At 54.0% G+C, this 18,939-nt stretch overlaps 1 protein-coding gene across 1 annotated transcript in view; it reads right to left on the bottom strand.

The window, feature by feature from the left end:
• SYNGAP1 (synaptic Ras GTPase activating protein 1) overlaps window positions 1-2,892 on the bottom strand; it is a 31,025-nt gene extending 28,133 nt beyond the window's left edge. Inside the window, 1 exon segment of the mRNA XM_087703172.1 lies at window positions 2,804-2,892. Within this exon segment, the coding sequence (XP_087559298.1) occupies window positions 2,804-2,825 (22 nt within the window). The 5' untranslated portion in view covers window positions 2,826-2,892.
• Between the last annotated feature and the right edge of the window lie 16,047 nt (window positions 2,893-18,939).

Here is an 18,939-nt window from a genome sequence, read left to right as displayed (position 1 = left end):
ACTGGACTGATGAGGTTCCCTAGTTGGGTCGTGAGAGGCCGGCCAGGGGACACGGAGGGCACCAAGGACCCCCACGCCTGCCCCCCCCACTCTGCCCGTCTTGGCCCCAGGGCCCTAGAGCTTCTCTGCCGGCCCTCAGCCGGGAGAGGACGGGGGGGGGTCCACCCTGGGGCTCCCATGGAACCTCCTGGCTCCCCTTGATTGACAGCTTTCATTTCCGGGGGGGGGGGTATTTATAGCCCTGTGTCCCTTCTTGGGTGGCTGCTGGTGCAGAGGCTTCTGTGCCTGAACCAGCCAGGAGGGGAGCAAGGCCTCCTCCTGCTCAGGGAAGCCTCTGGGCCGATGATGGGCATTGTAGTCCAACTGGGAGGACTACAACCATCCCCGCTCTCCTCCTCCGCCCCACCCCCACTGCCGATACTGGGTGTCAGCAAGCCCAGCAGGGAGTCTCCCAAAGGGAAGAGCTTCTGGGGGGGGGGAAGCAAGGTCCCCCACGCAGAAGCCCCCCCCCTCGATCCAATGGCCCCTTTCTCAGGCCCCGGAGGCTGCAGGACCTGGAAGGGGGCCTGGGCTGGCCTGCCGGAGACACCCTCTGAGGGCGAGTCGTCCCAGGACAGCTGGTAGGACAGCCGCATCACTCACGGGGGGGGGGGGGAAAGACCCTCATTCCAGCAGGCACGGGGGGGGGGAGCAGAAGTCCCTGGCCCCCTCCAGCATCCCATCCCAGCCGTACCCATGGAAAAGCTGCCCACCCAGAAGGCTTGACCAGAGAGTGAATGGGGCAGAGGACGGGGGGGGGGAGGCCTGTGCCAACTGCCTGGGACCTCTGGGGGGGGGGGAAAGGGGGCCTCGGTCCAATATTTGAGCTCTCTACCTCCCAGCACAGCCGAAGCCTCAGGCGGGGGGGGGGGAAGCCCAGGCCCCCCACAGCCTCCCCCTCCCCAACCTCTGCAGGGACCACCTGGGGCCTCAGGAGCCTCGCCCGAAAGGAACCCGAGCCCCCCTCCCCAAAGTGGAGCTCCATCCATCCCCCCCCCCCCCCCCAGGCAGGCTTCGCCATCTCCCTCCGCTGTTGCCATGCAAATGTGTAGCAAGGCGGCCGCCAGGCAACGGGAGGAAACGCATCTCCTGAAGGGGATCCGGCCGGAAAGGGCCCCGCGGCTACCGACGGAGGCGCCGTGCGGAGCAGCCCCGGCGAGGCTCCAGGCCTGAAGCGGTGCCCGAGCCGGCAGGAGGGCCAGCCGCTCGGCGAAGAGGGCTGCAGAGCCCCAACAGGCGGGAGGGGTGGGGGGGTTGGGGACGGCCCGCCTCCCTTCCGGCACCGGTGCAGGAGAGAAGCGTCGTCCCCCCCCCCCCGCGCCCCTGCCCCGCTGGACGGCTGCCTGCGCCTCCCGAAGAGCAGCGGCCCGGGCGGCTGTTCCAGCTGAGGACACGGGGAGGATCGCCCCCCCCCCCAGAGCCCAAATGGGGAGAAGAGGCTCCCGCTGCCTCGGGAATGAAGCCACGGGGGGGGGGAGGGGGAGGGTTCCTGCAGTGCAGATCTCGGAGAAGGTGCTTCATGCCGGAGCTGCCCCCCCCCCCAGCATCCTTCAGCGGGGTTGCCTGGCAACATCACGCCCCCTCCCTTTCCCGAAGAGAGCTCGCAGGCCTCCGATGGCGAGGAGGAGGAGGAGGGGGGGTCCGGAGCCCCCGCCCAGGCCCTTTCCTGCGAAGCCCGGGGGTGGGGGAGGGGGAAGGTGACCCCCTTTCGCGGGGGGGGGGCAGAGGGGGGAGAGGCCTTTCGGGGTAGGAAGAAACCTGCCGTCCCCCGTGACGAAGCGCCAGGAACGGAGGTGGGCCACAACTGGACGGCCGTCAACCCCCCCCCCGACCTCAGCTGGCCCGACCGGGACGTCTCACCTTCCCCCACAGCCGCCCCTCCGCCCGGGCTGCCCTCGCCCCCCAAGCGCGGCACGTGGGAGGGGATGGTCCGCGGGAGAAGCAGCCCCCTCCCAGGGTTGGCACCGAAGGCCCCGGCCCCACACCCGGCCGCCCCTTCCGCCACCAGGTGTGCCCCCTTCGGCCCGGCAGTCGGGCATCTGGTCGCGGCTGGCGCTGCGGAGCCGCCCCGGGGCCTCCGGGAGCCCGAGGCGAGGCCGCGGCGAGGCGCTGGCCTCGACCCCGGCGAAGGCAGCTGCCAGGGCGGGTACAACGGCCGGGAATGCGCGGTCGCCCTGGCTCCCCCCCCGCCTCCCCCCTCCTCCCCCCCCCCGCCGGTACGGTCGGCCGACGGCAGGCCGGAGCGCCCAGATGCCCGGGCGCGGGTTCCAGAGCGCACCATCTCTCCCGGGATCCGGAGGCCGCCATCCGGCCGCAGCTGGCCGAGCGCCACGATGCTTCTCTCCCGCGGCCTCGCCGGCCAGCCGCGAGCGTGGGAAAGGGCGCAGTCCCCAGGCGGCCGGAGGACCCCTTTCCCAGCTGGCTCCCACCTGCCTCGCCAGGCCCGAGCGCGCCGGAATCCCCGGGGCGGAGCGCAGCATCTCTTGCCCCGACCCGGGTCAAACCTCCAGGAGGAGCCGCCGGCCGCAGCCCTGCGCCGCAGCCCGCCCCGCGCCGGAGCTGTGCAGAGCGGCAGCGGGCGGGCGGGCGGGCAGCGTCGCCCCTCCAACTTCCGGGCGGCAGGCTCTGCCCCGCGGCCGAGGGAGGGGCCTGGCCGCCGTCCCCCCCCCGCCCGCCCGCCCGCCGCACCAGCCAAGACGGTTGTCGCCGCCCCCGCCCGAAAAGCGCAAGCCGCGCGCGCGCCCAGGAAGGTCGCCCTCCCTACCTCGGAAGGGGACATAGGACATGGCGCTGCCTTCATCCGCCGCTCCGTCCCTCGACGCCGACGCCGCTCAAGGACCGGCCCGCGGGGGAGGAAGAGGCGGGGGCGGCCCGGGAAGAGGGAGGGAGGGAGGGAGGGCGAGCGCCCCCCGGCACCGGCCCTCCTGCCGTTCGCCGCTCACTAGCTCACCGCCGCCTGCGCCTCTCTGGCGCGGAGGATGCGGCGAGGGAAGAGGCGGCGGCGGCGGCGGTTCGGGTGATGCGCGGGGGCTGCCGACCCTCCCCCGCCCGCCCGCCCGTTCGCGGGCTCCGGCTTCTGCTCCTCCTCCTCCTCCTCCGTGGGCAGCCGAGACTGCAGCGAAGGCCGGCCGGCCGTCCCGAGCCTCCGCAACACCAGCTGCGCCGCCGCTGGAGCACGGCACGCGGGCGAAGTCGAAGGCGCGCTCCCGACGCCGCCCCTCCTCGGCCAGCCCGAGGCCGCCGGCTTGTCCCGCGGGGGGACACTACCCTCCCTCGGGCTCCCCACGGGGTCCGCAACCGCGAAAGGGAGGACCGCCGCGCCATCCGTCAGGCGCTCGGATCCGCCCCGCCAACGCCCTCCTTCTGGCCTTCCAGCTGCCCCGGAGCCCTCGCTGCGCCCGCCCGACGCCGGTCTCCAGCCGCTCTGCCACACCGCCGCTGTCCAGGGCCGAGCCGGCCCCGAGGAAGACGGGACGGGATCCGCTGCTTCTTGCCGCTCCCCGCGGGACCCTTCCCGACAAGCCAGGAGGGTCTTGGAAAGGGGGCGGCAGCTCTGCTCCCTTCCCGGCTGGTTATAACGGAGATCGGAGGCTCTTGGGGGGGCTTCGACGCTGGGTTGTGGCTCTCCTGGCCCGCTGCTGCCTCCGAGGATGCGAATTCCCCTCCACACACCGAGTAGCCCCTTCCTCCTCCCGCCGAGCTTCCAGGCCTTCACAACTCAAAGGGTTGTGAAACTGGGTGCCCAGCCTGTGGTTGATGCAGGACCCCCTGGGGCCTCCTCCGAACCCCCAACCTTCCCCCTTACTGGCAACCCCCAACCCGCCCCATATGTTTCCTCAGCTGAATCGCCCCCCCTCCTCCTCCTTTTCCTTGCAGCCCACCACTGGCTGCCCATTAAGGCTCAGGCTAGGCGTCTCCCCACAACCTCTGCTTTATCCACCAAGGGCCATTCCAGACAAATGGCTGTCCAGTCCCTTCCTTAAAAACTCCAGCATTGAAGCACCCAGAAGGACTTCTTCTGGAGCAGCCTCTGTCCCCCCTGGTGAACTGTTCTCACGTTCTGGAAATTTCTCCCTAGTTCCAGGCTGCTTCTCTCCTTGGATCAGTTTCCACCCATTGCTCCTTCTTCTTCTGCCCTCGGGTGCCTTGGGGGAAAAGTTTGACTCCCTCTTCTTTGGGGCAGCCCCTGAGATGTTGGAAGACTGCCATCATGTCTCCCCTGGTCCTTCTCTTCACTAGACTAGCCATGCCCAGTTCCTGCAACCCTCCTTCCTCTGTTTTAGCCTCCAGTCACCTAAAAAGTCCAGATTGTTTGAGCGCTCAGTGAAAATTAAGGGAGGACAAGGAGCAATGGGTGGAAACTAATCAAGGAGAGAAGCAACTTAGAACTAAGGAGAAATTTCCTGACAGTTAGAAGAATTAATCAGTGGAACAATTTGCCTCCAGAAACTGCAGATGCTCCAACACTGGAAGTCTTTAAGAAGATGTTGGATAACCATTTGTCTGAAATATTACAGGTTTTCCTGCCTGCGCAGGGGGTTGGACTAGAAGACCTCCAACGCCCCTTCCAACTCTGTTATTCTATTCTATTCTAAAATCCCAACCTCACCAGTGGTTCCACTCTGGCACAAAACGGGCCTCCAGGATTACGCAAGGGGGCATTTTGCCAGCCTGCTACAACCTCCACCCATTTCCCGAGATTTAGCATCAATCTCCAAAATTCAGTGGCTAATTTCCCCTCTTCGGGGGGGGGGGGCTTTCATGCCCAGACTTCCCCCACCCCCACTGAAAGAGATGGGGGGGGCAGCATTCCAGGACTTAGAGCCCCATGTAAAATTCAAATTATTGGCAGGAAAAGCAAAGATATATCCAGGCAAGCTTTAGAAGAAGTGGGATTTACGGCTTCTGATCTCTCAACCCATCAAGGGTGATCTCTCGATCTCTCTCTCTCTCTCTCTCTCTCTGTGTTTGTCTCTCTCCCTGTCTCCCTCTCTCCTCTCTCCCTCCTCTCTCTCTCCTGCCTCTCTGTGTCTCTCTCTGTCTCTCTCTGTGTGTCTCTCCCCCCTCTCCCTCTCCCTCTCTGTCTCTCTCCTCTGTCTCTCTCTGTTTGTCTGTGTCTCTCCCTGTCTCCCTCTCTCCTCTCTCTCTCCTCACTCTGTGTGTCTCTCCTCTGTCTCTCCCCCCTCTCCCTCTCTCCTCTGTCTCTCTCCTCTGTCTCTCTCTGTCTCTCTCCCTCTCATCTCTCTCTGTCTGTGTGTCTCTCTCTCCTCTCTCTCTCTCTCTCCTGTCTCTGTTTCTCTCCTCTCTCTCTGTCTGTGTCTCTCCCCCTCGCTCTTTCTCCTGTCTCTCTACTCTGTTTCTCTCCTCTGTGTGTGTGTGTGTGTCTCCCTCTCTCTGTCTCTCTCTCTCTCTCCCCCCCTCTCCCTGTCTCTCCTCTCTCTCCCGCTCTCTCTCTCTCATCTCTCTCTGTCTGTGTGTGTCTCTCTCTCCCGCTCTCTGTCTCTCCTCTCTCTCCCCCCTCTCTCTCCCTATCTCTCTATCCCTTTCTCTCCCTCCGTCTCTCTCTGTCTCCCTCTGTCTCTGCTTCCAGCTTGAACCCACTCTGTCTGTGTGTGATGGGTGCAGACTGTAAATGTGGCTCTTCCAGTTTCCCCTCGTCCTCCTGCTAGGCCAGGGGTCTCCAAACGTGGCTCCGTTAAGACTGGGGGGCTTCCACTGGCTGGGGAATTCGGGGAGTTGAAGTCCACCAGCCTTCAAGTCGCCCAGCCGGGAGACTCCCTGCTCTAGAGTGAGGGATGGTGGGGGCTATTTGCAAAGTGGTCTCCCCCGTTTCAATCAGAATTTCGCTTCCTTTCTGACAATTCAGCCGCTGCACCTGCCATCTGCAATTGGGGTCAGACAAGGCTGCGCCTTCTGCCGGCTCTTCGCTGGCACCTTCCCGTGTGCGGCCGGGGCTCCGAAGGAGGGGATGTACCCTGGGCAGGGAGTGGGCAATTCTCTCTGAGCTTCGCTGGTGGAAGGCATCGGGGGAGGGGATTTCCTCCACAGACCGTCAGGCCACCGACCCTCTTTGCCACCAACTGGGCGCCCAACAGCCCACCGTTGACATTCAACAGATGTCGCCACGCCAAAGACTGAAATACATGACCCTCCCGCGCCAAACACCCCCCCCCCCCCGTAGAACAGGGGCCTTTCAACCCCTGGGCCACGGCCCACTGCCAGGCCTTTGGGGGCAAATATTTTATAATCTGAATTCAGCAGGGGAGATTGGTCTGTGACTCTGAATGTGCTGTGGGTCGGTGTCCCATCCCTGGAGGTTTTCAAGAAAAGATTGAACGGTCGTTTGTCTGAAACGATACGGGGGGCCATGATGGCGAATGTATGGCACCTGCGCCACGGGTGGAACACAGGGCCCTCTGGGCAGCCATGCCAGCCATCGCCCCAGCTCAGCTCCACCGCCCACCACTGATTTTGGGGTCTCTGTCGCACATGCGTGTGGTCACATACAGGAGACGCACGTGCATCCGTGGGAGTAGGGGGAACATGGTGTGTGTGGGGGCCCCCCCCTGGGCCATTTTGTTCTCCCAGGAGGCTGCAGGGAGGCCTACGAGGCCCCAAGGGGGGCACACGGGGTCGTATGCGCATGCACGGGGGAGCGTGGGGGTGGAGGGAACACGGTGGGGGGGTCACATGCACATGTGCAGGGGGGCAGGGCACGTGGGGGGGTCGAGCAGACATTGTATTATGGGCGCAGGCCCACGCACTAGTGTGCTCACACACACACTTTTGCCACACGACAACAAAAAGGTTATCCACGGCTGCTGCTAAAGGGTCTCCTGCTTAAGCAAGGGGTTGGGCTAGAAGACCTCTAAGGTCTCCTTCAACTCTGTGTTTCTGTTATTTAATCCAGACTTGGCCCCACCAGGACGGAGGGGCTGTGGGCGCAGAACGTCTGTCTCCAGGGACCCCCCCCCACTCTTGGGTCTGACTGGGGTGGTCCTTCCCTTTGCAGACTGGTTAATGATGGGTGCCTCCTTTGCCACCCACAATTCCCTTCCCCCCCCCACAAAAAAAGAGTAGCTGGCTTTTGCAAGGTTCCTCTGGGTGGAGAGATCCGCTCCCTCCGTTCCCCCTCACTTCCCACTCGGACTGTCGCAGGGGGCCGCCCCTGAAGACTCTTTGGAAGTTTCAGTCTCTCTGGGTCACACAGCCAGCCAGATGTTCAGGCTGGATTTAGCATTTTTGTCTGCCCGTTCACTCCTCCCCAAGGACCTGGGATAGGCAGAGGTGGGTGGTTGATGCTGTTAGGGGCATCGTTGCAGGATGGGAGCCGCTCCGAATGAAACCACCAATTTTGCAATTGACTGATGGTGAATTTGTTCCAGTGGTGCTCCAGCTGTTTTGGGATTGCGCCCAAGGCACCTTATCACTCTCGGTCCCGTCTTTGCTTTCTTTCACCACAGTCCTTCTGTTTCTCCTTGCAGGTTCTGATCTTCTCCAGGTCTTCCGTTCTCTTCTGCTGTGCTCAGGTGCTGCATGGCCTCATCCAGACTTTCCTTGCCTTTCTTATCGACAGAATGTTAAGCCTGGGGAATTATGTGGCAGGCGCCCGTCTGTTTTGACTTCTAAGCCCCCAGAGCAATTTAACTTCTTTGTTTTCTGTGACTTTCTCCATTTTGTGGTCCCATCAGTTCTTGTTTGCGGGCAAATGATGCAATACAATACAAGAGCAGAGTTGGAAGGGACCTTGGAGGTCTTCTAGCCCATCCCCCTGCCTAGGTAGGAAACCCTACATGACTTCAGACAAATGGTTATCCGACATCTTTTAAAAAACTTCCAGTGTTGGAAAATTCACAACTTCTGGAGGCAATTTCTGTTCCACTGATTAATTCTTTTAACTGTCAGGAAATTTCTCCTTAGTTCTAAGTTGCTTCTCTCCTTGATTAGTTTCCACCCATTGCTTCTTGTCCTGCCCTCAGGTGCTTTGGAGAACAGCTTGACTCCCTCTTCTTTGGGGCAGCCCCTGAGATACTGGAAGACTGCTATCATGTCTCCCCTGGTCCTTCTCTTCACTGGACTAGCCATGCCCAGTTCCTGCAACCGTTCTTCCTCTGTTTTAGCCTCCAGTCCTCCCTCATCCTCTTTGCTGCTCTTCTCTGCTCTCTTTCCAGAGTCTCCGCATCTTTTCTACATCATGGCGACCAGAACTGGATGCAGATATTCCAAGTGTGGCCCTACTAAGGCCTTGTAAAGGGGTATTTAAGCCTTCACGTGATCTTGATTCTCTCCCTCTGTTGATTCAGCCTAGAACCGATATTTCCCGCAGGGCTTCCAAGGAAGCCATTGTTGCTGTCGTGCTGTTGCCTGCAGTCGGCCTGGGTGATCTTCTGGCAGCAGCTGACCAGCTGATCCCCTGTTTCTTTAGCTTCCTCGCAGAGACGGCACTTGCTCTCCTGTGGCTCTGGCTCTGGCTTCGTATGCATTGTTTTTCCCCCCTCCAGGCTTGGTCTTCCTGGGCAGCCAGAATTGGCCCCTCCGCCTCCAACTTCCCTGCACTTGGACATCGGCAGGTCTGGTGTGTCACCTGTTTCCCCTGCTTATCATTTCCTTAATGTGCTGGCCCTGCGGTGCTTCCTCTTCCCCTGCCCTTTTTCCGGTTCTCTCCGGTACTCAGCAGGCCTTTCCTCCCCTACTAGCCTGATTGCATCTCCTTCGCTGCCCTTCGGATTTCTCTTCCAGAGAACTTTCTTCTTCTTCTTCAGCCGCCTGAGGCTCTCGCAGCAGAGAGTCTGTCGGGGTCTCTGCCAGGGTGAAGGACGTGATTCGTTGTCATCGTTTTTCAGGCCTTCCTATCTGCGGCTTTTAGTTCTGCTCAAGTCCAGTCCACCATTCCAGCTGTGCTACTAATGACTGGAATTGCCCAGGTGTTTTGTTTTTTTTGCCTTGATGGTGTTTCCTCCGTCGAGTTTGGACAACAGGCGTCCTTCAAGCTCACAACGTCAAGCGCATTGAAGTCAGGAAAAAGGCTGGAGGTGAAAACATCTGAAGGCTGGAGAAGATCCTTCAATCTTTTGATGTAGTCCCCTCCCATCTCTTTCCTGACTTCAACGTGCTGGATGTTGTGAGCTTGAAGGACGCCTATTTGTAGTAATCATCTTCATCCAGACTCTTTGATGTTGTTTCCGTGGGGCATCGTGGTTGCTGCCCTTTTCAGAATCTTTCCCTGTGTGGCACATTTGCCCCGTCCAAACTCCACTGCAATATCTTGGCCGCGTCTATCGACAGCGTTGAGCCGTGGTTCCATTTCAGATGGAGTCTTTCTGTACATCTTCAGATCATCATCCATACAAAGGAGGCTGTATAGGCTGGCGGATTTTTTTGATGTTGGATTATCCAGTCATGTGGCAGGGAGTCGAATGCCCTCCTGCAATCAGTCCGAATTGGCCTTCCTTCTCTTGCAGTTTCCCAGAATCATCTCAACAGAACAACAGAACAACAGGCTTGGAAGGGAACTTGTAGCTTATTCAGACGTTCAATTTAGTAGCCGGAAGACAAAAGTGTACAAGGAGCCAGATGTGCTCACGGATGTGGCCGAGTGGCTGGAGGGCGCTGCTGGCTCCTGCATGAGGCAATCTGCACTCCTCTGATAGTGTTGTAAACGGGGGGTTTCCCTCCCCCACCCACCCACCTTTTCTCTTCTGTATGCTGTCCAATTTAGCTCATGATAGACTGTATTTTTCAGACTATAAGACACACCTGTGTATAAGATGCACCAAGATTTCAAAGAGGTAAGTAAGAAAAAAAAATTTTTTTGTCCTCCTCAGCCCCCAGGAGCACTCTGCAGGCTTCAGCAGGGCGGAGGGAAGGCAAAAACACCCCCATTTTTGCAAAAAGCGGGTGAAAAATGGGCCGTTTTTCACAAAAATTGCATTTTTGCCTTCCCCCAGCCCTGCTGAAGCCTGCAGAGTGCTCCCGAGGGCTGGGGGAAGGCAAAAATGCCTCAGGTTTTGTGAAAAATGGCCAGTTTTCCGTTTGTTTTTTGCAAAAATGGGATCCAGGGGTGGGCTTTGGGAGGCCAAAAATGGCTATACTTGGTGTATAAGATACACCAACATTTCCACACTATTTTTGGGGGCAGAGGTGCGTCTTATACTCCAAAAAATACAGTGTGTGTATGTGTATATATAAAACTATATTTCTATATCATCTATTTCATCTATATATCTATATCTATATAATCTATCTATATTTATATAATACAGCAGAGGTTCAAATCCCAGTAAGGGTATGGCTAGCTGATGAGAGCTAAATAGCTTGAAATAGATCTATACTAGTCTCCCTTTATTTATTTATTTATTTATCAGCACAAATACAACACAAAATGTAACAAAGGCAACAGTAAAAATATTGGGTTTCTGTCGTGATGGTCTCTTGTGACGAGCCGATAGACAGAGAATGGAAGCAGTTAGCTTCCTCCCATAATTGGGGCTTACCAGGGGTTGTGACACTAAATACATATCTATCTCTATCTCTCTATCTCTCTATCTCTCTATCTCTCTATCTATATCTATATATCTACATCTTCGTAGATTTTCACGGGTGTAGGTATGCTGGTCTTGTTGTATTCGGGTCTTTTCCCGTGTAAGATTGAGATTGTCTTGGCAACGTTTCGGCAAGGTCTCACTCGCCGTCTTCAGGCTGGGTTTTGGGCTTAAAGTGTGATTGGAGCTGCCGTCTTTCTATAAATCTTGGTGGGGATCGGATGGGTGGAGTGCTGGCTTTGTTTCAGAAGTGGAATGATTGGTTGTGTGGTTGTATCATGATTGGTAGATTGGTGCTGATGGGTGCTGGCTGTGTGTCTATTGTTTTTTTTTTAATATGCCTTAGATAGGGCTTTAGATAGGGATTAAATATGTTGATGACACTTTTGTGATTTGGCCACATGGGAAATAAAAACTGGACAACTTCCTCACACATCTCAACATCCCACACCCCAAAATACAATTCATCATGGAAGTAGAAGCAAAAAACCAACTTCCCTTTCTGGACGTCCTAATCTACAAAAAAACTAATGGCCCCCTAGGACACACCATCTACCGGGGGGAAAAACAACACACCAACCGTTACTTAAAACACACAATCCCAATCACCACCCTGCACAGATCAACTCCGTAGTCAAGACCCTCATCTCCAGAACCAAACGCCTAGCCGACAAAGACCACCTGAAAACTGAATTACACTCTCTCACAAACGTATTAAAATCCAACGGACTCCAAAGAGAAACAATTACCAACCTAATCCAAAGGGAGAGACTCCCCCCAGATTTATACGCATCAGCAGTAACAATAACACGGGTGGAGGACTGGATAGAGCTAAAGAATGAAATAATTTTGACCTTGGAAGGCCATGATTTGCAAGCAGGGTGGCAGACATTCCTATGGGATGATAAAAATAAAATGTTTGCAAGTTTAATAACATTTATATGCCGCCCAATCCCGTAGGACTCCGGGCAGCTAACAGTACAGAAAATAAATCAAAAAATAAAATACAGAGAGAGAGAAGACAGATTTAAAAACAGCACACCATGCACTCCATTCTAAATGGGGCTGGACCATATTTTGGGGTCAACAGCCCCAGGCCTGCCGGAACAGCCAGGTTTTAGTGGCCTTATGGAAGGCCGAGAGAGTGGGAAGGGTCCGGATCTCTGCGGGTAGGTCATTCAACAGGGCCGGGGCAGCTACAGAGAAAGACCTCCCCCGAGTGGTCACCAACCGGCATTGCCCGGTTGACGGTACCCGGAGGAGGCCCAGCCTGTGAGATCTTATGGGTCGTTGGGAGGTATGTGGCAGGAGGCGGTCCCGCAGATATCCAGGTCCCAAGCCATGTAGGGCTTTAAAGGTAACAACCAGCACCTTGAAGCACGTTTGGAGACCGATGGGAAGCCAGTGCAGCTCGCGGAGGATAGGTGTGACATGGGTGTACCTAGGTACACCCAATATCCCTCGCGCGGCCGCATTCTGGACCAATTGTAGTCTCCGAACACTCTTCAGGGGCAGCCCCAAGTAAAGCGCATTACAGTAATCAAGCCTAGAGGTGACGAGAGCATGAGTGACCATTTGAAGTGCCTCCCGGTCCAGGTAGGGCCGCAACTGGTGCACCAGGTGAACCTGGGCAAAAGCCCCCCTGGTCACAGCCGACAGGTGGTATTCTAATGTCAGCTGAGGATCCAGGAGGACACCCAAGTTGCAGACCCTCTCTGAGGGGTGAAGAGTTTCGCCCCCCAGGCTGAGAGATGGAATATCTGGACCATTCTTAGGGGGGCAACATCAATAGCCAATCAGTCTTGTCTGGATTGAGTGCCAGGTTGTTTACTCCCATCCAGACCCTGACAGCCTCCAGGCACTGGCACATCACTTCTACTGCTCCAGAGAAGGCTTCTTAAGGAGTGGTCTTACCACTGCGTCCTTTAAGGGTAGCGGGAAAGATCCCTCCTGTAGAGAGTACTAACAATCCTCTGGAGCCAGCCTCGTGTAACCTCCCTGCTGGTCGAAACCAGCCAGGAGGGACACGGGTCCAGTAAACAGGTGGAGGCGCTCACAGCTCCCATGGCCTCGTCCACTTCCTCAGGAGTAACAGGCTGGAACTCGCTCCAAGAAATCCGATCAAGGCCTACTCTCGGCATCTCTGCAGGTACTGTCCAAGTGGAGTCCAGGTCCGTCCGAATCTGAGCGACTTTGTCCGACAGAAACTGAACAAATTCCTCGGCTCTTCCCTGCAAGGGTTCACCCGCATCCCTCCCTTTCAGGAGGGAGCGGGTTATCCTAAACAGGGCGGCCAGGCGGGATTCTGAGGACGCAATGAGAGCGGAGAAATGCGTGCACTTTGCCGCCGAATCACCACTAGATAAGTCCTAATAAAGGCTCTTAATTGTGTTCGGTCAGATTTGGATTTACTGGCCCTCCAGCGTCACTCTAGGCGTCTCTTTTGGCGCTTCATCTCCCGGAGTTCCTCTGTAAACCAAGGGGCCCTCCTGGATCCACTACCGCGGAGAGGCCGCAAAGGCGCAATCCGATCAAGAGCCCCTGCCGCCACTCTGTTCCAAGTAGCGACCAAGGACTCTGTCGGATTGTGGGCAAGGGAGTCGGGTATCTCCCCAAGCTCCGTCTGAAATCTCAAGGGATCCATCAGGCGCCTAGGGCGGAACCATTTAATCGGTTCCACCTCCCTGCAGTGGGGGAGTAGTTTCTGAAAATCAAGCCTCAGTAGGAAGTGATCTGACCATGACAAGGGCGAGATCTCTATGCCCTTCAGTTCCAGATCACATCTCCACTGCCCCGAGAGAAACACAAGGTCCAGAGTGTGTCCCGCTGTATGAGTCGGACCCTGAATTACCTGGGTCAAGTCCATGGCTGTCATGGAAGCCATGAACTCCTGCGCCCCATCAGAGCGTTTGCCGAGAGATGACAGGTTAAAGTCTCCCAGTACTATAAGTCTCGGGAACTCAACCGCCAGTCTGGCTACTGACTCCAGGAGCGAAGGCAGGGCTGTTGCAACACAGCTGGGAGGTAGGTACCTTAACAACAAGGCCACTTGACCGCCAAGGTCCAGCTTCACCAGGAGGGACTCACACCCGACAGTCTCCGGAGCAGGGATCCCACGAGGTGCTAATGATTTCCGGATGACAACTGCCACTCCCCCACCCCTCCATTGGTGTCGTGGTTGGTGCAGCACCTGAAACCCTTCTGGGCACATTTCTGAGAGGGGGACTCCTCCCTCACGGCCCAGCCAGGTTTCAGTAATACATGCCAGGTCTGCCCCCTCGTCTAGTATTAAGTCCCGGACGAGGGGAGCTTTCTGGATCACAGACCTGGCATTTAGCAGCAACAACCTGAGACCAGGGCCCTGACATCTCTTGCCACCTGGTCCTTGGGTTGAGTTTTCAGGGCCGGAACGAGGGATCGCTGTAACATAGTGAGCCCTCCTTCCCCGGTAATGGCCAGCCCTGAAACTCCCATCGTACCTGCGTCTCCCAAACGTAACCGGAATGCTCCGGCCCATCCCCGTTTCCATAGACCCCTCCTCCCCTCTCACGGCCCCAGTTCTCCTTGGCAGGCCATTTACTGAGGAAGGAACTCACCAAGGAGAAAAGTCCAGTCACGCAAAAAACGGAGAAGGGAGAAGGCAGCGCTGATGAAAGGGCTGAGCCAGAGAAGGAGAGGGGGGAGGGGGCGTCCGGAAGGGCCATGGCGGCGGCAAATACAGCCAGCCGCCCAATTCAACCAGCCTCGACAGATGTACAGGTCATTCACACACCCCCTCCAGGGTGATGATAGTCCAAAAAAGTCCCCGAAGGCTCATCAGGTCGGGCGGGTAGAGTCATGAGATATCACAGGCGCCAAGAATCGATAAAAAATGCCACCACCGCCAGCGTTCCGCCGCCATCAAGCAGCAGAGGTCGTTCAACAGCCGCTGAGCATTGCGTGGTCCGGAATCGTCCAGGAGTGACGACCTCCCCAACTGCCTGGTCTCTTCGTGTCCCCCGGATCTCAGTCATCCCCAGGGACCTTCCGAAGGATTGTGCAGTCGGTTTGAAGGATTTCCCAGCGCTTTTTCGTCGGAATTGAAACGGAACGAGAAAGCGGAGCAGCCATTCCAAACTCGTGTTAGACGCGGTGTGCACAAATATTTTCAAAATCATTTAATCAGAAGAGCGTTGTTGCAAAAATGGCTCAAAATAAAAAAAATCCACTATGTAAAAATCCCGAATTGGCTATAACCGACAGAAAGGACGACCCATCCAAATTTTATAGATTTGAAATAAATGCTAAGATAAAGAGACTTAATTGATAGACAGGGAAATTCAAAAACAATTGAAGAATTGGCAGAACAGAACATGAAAGTTGACTGGCTAACTTACCTCCAAAACTAAATACAATAATGATACTAAATTATATGACATTGAAACAGAACCACACGAATTGGATAAAATTATTCAAAGCCCAGATAGAAAGATGATAGGGAGAATATATAAATTCCTCCTGAAGTATAAAATGGAAGAGGAAATTGTGAAAGAAGAAATGATAAAATGGGCGCAGAAGTTTGGCTATGATATTGAATTAGACAAATGGGAAAAAATTTGGGGAACAAACTTAAAAATGACACTATCAGCTGCATACAAGGAAAACCAGTACAAAATGTTTTACAAGATGGCACCTGGCACCAACAAGGTTGGCTAAAATCTTAACAAACACCTCCCCAAAATGTTGGAAATGCGAATCAATACACGGAACATATTACCATTTATGGTGGACCTGTGAGGAGGCTAAAATTTTTTGGAGAAGGATCAAAAATTGGCTGGAGCCAATAACAGGGCCGAGGTGGCGCAGTGGTTAGGGTGCAGTACTGCAGGCCACTTCAGCTGACTGCTATCTGCAGTTCGGCGGTTCTAATCTCACCAGCTCAGGGTTGACTCAGCCTTCCGTCCTTCCGAAGTGGGTGAAATGAGGACCCGGATTGTTGTTGGGGGAAATATGCTGACTCTGTAAACCGCTTAGAGAGGGCTGAAAGCCCTATGAAGCGGTATATAAGTCTAACTGCTATTGCTATTGCTATTGCTATAACAGGGGTTAAAATAGAATGGAAACCTGAAGGTTTTTTTTTTAATTAGAAATAATGTCTGCGAAATACAAAAATGAAACCCAGTATTTAATACTACATATAATTACGGCGGCAAGGATTGCCTTTGCCCAGAAATGGAAAAACAAATTAACTCCAAGTGAAGATGAAATATTAAGAAAGGTTATGGATTGTGCTGAAATGGACAAGAAATCCAGGGAAAAGAAGAACCAGAATTCTACCAGATATGGGATAAATGGTTTAGGTGGATGGAGGGAAGAAACAAGAATCGATGAAGGAATATAACAAAACTCAAAAAATAAGTAGTTATGAGTAAAATAAGAGGGTTAAGAATGGTGAAATCCAAATGAAATACAATAGAAGGGGAAATAATATAAGGTGAGCGGTATCGATTGATAATTGCTATTAGAAAGAACAGGAAGCTCCTGTTCGTATTTGTATTGTGTAAATGTGGTGTACGTCTAGGTTTTGTGTGTGTGTATTTTACATGTTTATTAACAAAAAACAAAAAAACAACCAAAAGACTTCCCCTCCCCAAAACCGAGACACAGAACAGGACAACGGTATCACCCTCCTCCCTTACATCAGTGCCAGCACTCCACACACCCCCACCAAGATTTATAGAAAGACGGCGGCTCCGATCAGACTTTAAGCCCAAAACCCAGCCTGAAGACGGCGAGTTAGACCTCGCTGAAACGTTGCCAAGACAATCTCAATCTTACACGGGAAAAGACCCGAATACAACAAGGCCAGCATAGATAGATAGATAGATAGATAGATAGATAGATAGATAGATAGATAGATAGATAGATAGATAGATAGATAGATAGAGAGATAGAGATAGATAGATAGATAGATAGATAGATAGATAGATAGATAGATAGATAGATAGATAGATAGATAGATAGATGATAGATAGATAGATAGATAGATAGATAGATGATAGATAGATAGATAGATAGATAGATAGATAGATAGATAGATAGATAGATAAGATAGATGATAGATAGATAGATAGATAGATAGATAGATAGATAGATAGATAGATAGATAGATAGATAGATAGATAGATAGATAGATGATAGATAGATAGATAGATAGATAGATAGATGATAGATAGATAGATAGATAGATAGATAGATAGATAGATAGATAGATAGATAGATAGATAGATAGATGCTGGTCTTGTTGTATTCAGGGCTTTTCCTGTGTAAGATTGAGATTGTCTTGGCAACATTTTGGCGAGGTTTCACTCCCCATCCTCAGGCTGGTGTTTTCAGCTTAAAGTGTGATTGGAGCTGCCGTCTTTCTATAAATCTTGGTGGTGGGGTGTGTGGAGTGCTGGCGTTGTTTCAGTAAGTGGATTGATTGGATGTGTGGCTGCATCATGATTGGTAGATTGGTGCTGATTGGTGCTGGCTGTGTGTCCGTTGTTGTTTCGTGTTGTAATGGCCTGGGTGGTGGGTGGGGCTCGTTCGTTGACTAGGGCTGCCCCCCTCTACTCCTCCTTTTCTCTAGACTAGCCATACCCGATTCCTGCAACCGTTATATGTTTCCGTCTCCAGGCATTTAATCCTCTTAGTTGTTCTTCTCCGTAGTTTTTCCAGACTCTCAACCTTCCGTCCACCAAAGTCGGATGCCGCATTCCAGGTGTGGCCTTAACTAAAGTGGTATTAACTCTTGGCAGGATCTCGATTCTGTCGCTCGGTTAGCACAACCGAGGATTGCCAACCAGGAACCGGGTTTTCCTTCGGGCGACGACTCCTCTGCTGCTCAGGTAGAAGGTGGTCCCTGAGTTACGGCTGTAATGGAGCCTGCCCATCATTTCGTAACTCGTGACAGTCACGAAGTAGCAATAGCAATATAGCAGTGGACTTATATACCGCTTCATAGGCCTTTCAGGCCTCTCTAAGCGGTTTACAGAGAGTCAGCATATTGCCCCCAACAATCTGGGTCCTCATTTTACCCACCTCGGAAGGATGGAAGGCTGAGTCAACCCTGAGACGGTGAGATTTGAACCGCTGACCTGCTAATCTAGCAGTAGCCTGCAGTGCTGCATTTAACCACTGCGCCACCTTGGCTCCTTGGTTGTGTGTCCGTGGGTCGGACACACAACATCAACACCCCAACTTTAGGACCATGGTGGTGAATCCACTGCTGTGGTGGTTACGTGAACCTGTGGTTCTTTATGACCTGTTTTTGCGGAAAACTGGAAGCCGATGCAGGTTTTTGACAAGCCTGTTTTTAAATGGAGCCACGTGGCCGCACAATATTATAAATGACTGTAAATGCAGGGCAGTTGCAGAGCAGCCAGAGTGACTTTATGTAATTAAACACCCACCCACACACACACACAACTAGTGGAATTTCAAATCTGGGTCGTAAGTAACCCCCTTCCAGGTAGGTCTGTCAGAGCTTCGGCCAGTTGCTAAGCAATTGGTCGTAAGGTGAGGACTACCAGTAGAGGCTGCTGGACTGCATTAGCTACCCGAGCAGTGAGAAATTTCAAAGTTGCTATTTTTAATAATAATGGATATGTTTAATAATATCTGTTCGCAACAGCGTGAAGTCACAGCCGCCAGATTCTTAGCTGGGGACGATCCACGTTCAAGATCTTCCCAAGAGCCTAAAGCAGGGATCCCCAAACTTGGCAACTTTAAGACGTGTGGACTTCAAGTGGCTGGGGAATTTGTATTAATTTGTATTTGTATCAAGAGCCAAGGTGGCGCAGTGGTTAAATGCAGCACTGCAGGCTACTGCTAGATCAGCAGGTCAGCGGTTCAAATCTCACCGGCTCAGGGTTGACTCAGCCTTCCATCCTTCCGAGGTGGGTGAAATGAGGACCCAGATTGTTGGGGGCAATATGCTGACTCTCTGTAAACCGCTTAGAGAGGCCTGAAAGGCCTATGAAGCGGTATATAAGTCTACTGCTATTGCTATTGCTATTAAACACGTATTAAAGTTGCCCAATTTGGGAAGCCCTGTGCCTAATGTTTCAGTGGGGCCCTTGGTCCTCTCTGGGCTTGGTGGTTTTCTTGCAGACGTTTCATTACCCAGCTAGATAACATCATCAGGGCTTCTAATTACCGTAGCTACTTTGGTAGTGCCACACATGCATTAATCAGGTTTCATCCTTTTCAACCACAGTTAAACCTGCTGAGTTGTGAGCCAAGACTTTATCAGTCTGTATTCCGAAATCCCACAATATTTTAACTTGCTTATTCGTGAAGAGCCGAGGTGGCGCAGTGGTTAAATGAAGCACTG

Source organism: Thamnophis sirtalis, unplaced genomic scaffold, assembly GCF_051295495.1.
Source record: "Thamnophis sirtalis isolate CommonGarterSnake01/CBP01778 unplaced genomic scaffold, rThaSir2_p1.2 scaffold_29, whole genome shotgun sequence".
Lineage (NCBI taxonomy): Eukaryota > Metazoa > Chordata > Lepidosauria > Squamata > Natricidae > Thamnophis > Thamnophis sirtalis.
The sequence above is the reverse complement of the archived record's forward strand: the minus strand, read 5'-3'. Positions and strand labels throughout refer to the sequence as shown.